The sequence below is a fragment of the Aphanomyces astaci genome (assembly GCF_000520075.1).
Source record: "Aphanomyces astaci strain APO3 unplaced genomic scaffold supercont1.72, whole genome shotgun sequence".
Taxonomy (NCBI): domain Eukaryota; phylum Oomycota; class Saprolegniomycetes; order Saprolegniales; family Verrucalvaceae; genus Aphanomyces; species Aphanomyces astaci.
The window spans coordinates 104,298-107,623 of NW_009798335.1; the positions used below are offsets into that span (position 1 = coordinate 104,298).

Below are 3,326 nucleotides of genomic sequence, written 5' to 3' on the forward strand. Positions count from 1 at the left end.
TAATTACGTGAAGCAAGCTTGAAATTTGTATGTAACAATTGTATTAATTCCTCAAATATTTCTGCGTCCGAAGCTCTGTCCGAATGGTTTTCACGTCCGAGTCGTTATGGTATGTAGATATATTTTGTCGCCCACGACGTTTGAGCCCGACATTGGTATGATTGGATAAAATTATGACCTGATGGATCGTGATTGGCCAAATTAAGTGTGTGATTTCAGGAGGCTCATTTGACAAAAGCCAAAGCGACATTAGAGACGTCCTTCGGGCTTTCGCTTTCGGACTTCGCTCAAGGTATTGCTGTATGAGCTTGTATGACCCTCATATGCTGACTCAAACATGTCATAACTAACGTACTTCGCTAATGCCTTTGAAAGGGTCAAGTGCTCAGAGTACTTGGGACGGTCGGCGCGGATCATTTCCTTCGTGAAGGAACGCAGCGGCTGAAACAAACCCAATTGTGGGTCACCGGTAAACCACTGATTCCACGCATCCATGGCTGATCGTGCAGTAGGAACAACTGCATGAAGAACGAAGGAGTCAAGCGTCGCTTGCCGTCGGGGGATCGTGGCAGGTTTCGTGGCAGGCGCCGGTGCCAGTCGGGTCGGCGCAAGGCTCGCCACAGGGCCAAACGCAGGTGAGCACTGTATGGCCCCCTGGAGGCCTTTGACGATGACATCACCCAAGGCTTGCATGCTCATGGCATTCAAACTTGTTTCGTAGTTTGCAGCATTGACCCGCAAGAGATTGCGCGGGTCAATTTCATTTGAAATGTTCCTTGTAATGAGATATTCGCAGCATGTCTTTGCATCTTCCCAACGACACCACGCCATAAGCTGTCGAAAATTAAACCGGCGCTAGGGGGATTCGAACACACGGTAAAATCTTCCTCCACGGCGCATGCTATGCAGCGTAATTCCTACAATTTCCAATCAATGCAAAATAAATATAGATGAAATAATTATACAACAAATAAATAGTCATTACAACATCAAATACAAAGTGCATATTAATATGAACAAGACAAATTAACGTGTTGGTAGCTCGGAGTTCTTCTGAACAGCAACTTTCAAGTACAATCGTACTTGATTTTGATCAAGTGCCTTGAACCAGTTCAGCCTTGGCACACCATTTGACTCCATCGTATGGGCAGGTAACACGAAGGACTTAGACGCCAGGTTGGGGCTTGCACGCTTGACGACATTGACGTAGTCGGAAAACAAGCCACACACGCGGAGGCAGGGAAAGGACTTTTCGTCCATCAAATGATAGATTTGGCAATCACTTTGAACACTGGCCTTCTTGTGCCATCTCAATCGTATAGATACATACTGACTCTCCCCGTCACGCATCAAAAAATTTCATCCCAAGTCAGGTTAAGCATTTCACTAATACGAAAACATCCAAGATAACTTGCAGAAAACAAAAATCTATACAATGCACCCAAAAATAGGTGGGAGGTAGAAAACGAATTTACCAGGCATGAGAGCCCATTCACCGAAAGTGGATGGGCCTTGTTCTCGTCGTCAATGTTCTTTTTTCTTGTTGTATTTTTGCAGGCCGACGACATATTGCTTTGATTCGACATCACGAGCAGGGTTGGGGATGACCTTGAGATCGTGGAAGAAGGCCACGAGGGCTGTCTTCGCCGAATCGACTGTGTGGGCCGTTTTTCCCTGACTGTACAGATGATGGAAAAATCTGTGCAGACACTCGGCGTCGCCGACTCTGGCTCGACCCCTGGGAGCTGTTTGCAGTACTCAGCAAACTGTTTCTGGTACGTTCGATACGTGCGAAGGGTGGACTTGGATCTGAAGGATCCTTGGATCGTGGCCTTGGACGGTACTGCGGAGGCATTCATGTTGCTGAATGAGGATATTGTTCTCTCAAATATGTAACGACTGTATATTTTTAGCCAATCGAATCTATATCCGGCCTCTCACGACCAATCGGTGGATGTACATGTTTAATGTACGAGTTATGTTCTTTACCGACTAATGTATCGTCCAATCACCGATCGAAATTCAATAATCTTGTCGTTCAGCCAATCCCAACGCATTAAATGTCGGGCTCTCCAATAAAGTAATTCCTATCCTCTTTCAATTTGTCGGTTCCCAGGTATATGTCAAATTCGCAATGAAGCTATCGCTTTGATCTTATAACGTTATGTCATCAACAAGGCCGTCGTCATCCATGATCTGTCCACTCTAAACATGTGACCGTGAATATTATTCGTAGATTACGCTTTGTGGGGTTTCATAGGAAGACCACCACCTACCTTATAATATTAATATTAATAGTAACTTTAGAGCATCTCCACCGCATCCCCAAATATTTTTGTCCCCATCCCTAAATTAGAGCCAGTTCACTGTTTTTGGGATGTCTCCAAGGAAAATATTTCGGTTTTGGCAACTTTCCTTCGAAAAACGGCCATTTTATGCCATTTTTTGTGCATCTAGACCTGGCCTAAGAGCATCTCCACCGCATTCCCAAATATTTTTGTCCCTGTCTCCAAACAATCTTCCATTTTGGTAGCTGTCCCCTTCCCAATTGACCTCAAGCCGCAAGTGCATGGTATGACATCGAGAGGTTGTCAAGTTCACTCTGGAACGGAGTTGTAAACGGTGTTTGCCTCTCTCTAGTTGTAGTTAACTTTTCAGAGGTTTCGGCGGTATAGCATGTCGATGGTGACCATCGCCTTGCTAACGTTTTTGAGTTTCCCAAGGTCGGTGATGCCGGTACTTGCAAGCCTACTTGACCGCAGCGATTCTGTAATCCCACGCACCAAGTTATAGAGTGTAATTGTTGCTGCGGACTCTTGTCCGATATGCGCGACCGCATAGCGTAATGCGGTTGCGCCTCTTGGACAATCCCGCGTCCGCCGCAGCGTGGGAACGAGAGTCAACGGCAATCACTGCCGCAGCGATATCGGCCAGATATCGCTGTATCAATGAATACAGGTGACTCTCGTTCGCCACATCGTCCGCGTGCCCGACGACGGCGAGACGTGGTTCACAATACCGACCGTCGGTCGCTGTGTTCAAAGCCGACATTGAGAAACTGCATGAATGGACTTGCTTTTCCATACATATTGTAGTATATTTATTGGGACAATTAGTTGGGATATCCTAATAGTATGCAATTTTCGGTTCAAAGTGGATGTCCCAACCCCAAATTTGGTTTGATTAATTGAGGTTTGGATTATCATTTTTAAGACATTCCTCCGCGAGGGCCGACACTAGAACCACATGTTATGGAACCGCTTCGCCAATTGTAACGCGCCTGCTCGACCAGGGGCGGTGTGTAATCTTCGGTTTTTACTTCGCTC

At 46.0% G+C, this 3,326-nt stretch overlaps 1 protein-coding gene across 1 annotated transcript; it reads right to left on the reverse strand.

Moving 5' to 3' along the window:
• Positions 1–218: 218 nt before the first annotated feature.
• On the reverse strand, positions 219–1,869 carry H257_15591 (hypothetical protein). The gene is made up of 2 exons (XM_009843752.1): positions 1,084–1,869; positions 219–917 (listed from the first exon to the last, which is right to left on the reverse strand). Exon 2 carries the CDS (start codon positions 829–831, stop codon positions 250–252), a length of 582 nt encoding a protein of 193 aa, XP_009842054.1. The 5' UTR covers positions 832–917; positions 1,084–1,869; the 3' UTR covers positions 219–249.
• Between the last annotated feature and the right edge of the window lie 1,457 nt (positions 1,870–3,326).

What these genes read in the sequence shown, in the direction of transcription:
- H257_15591 (XM_009843752.1), bottom strand. Translation starts at nt 831, where the DNA reads ATGGCGTGGTGTCGTTGGGAAGATGCAAAGACATGCTGCGAATATCTC.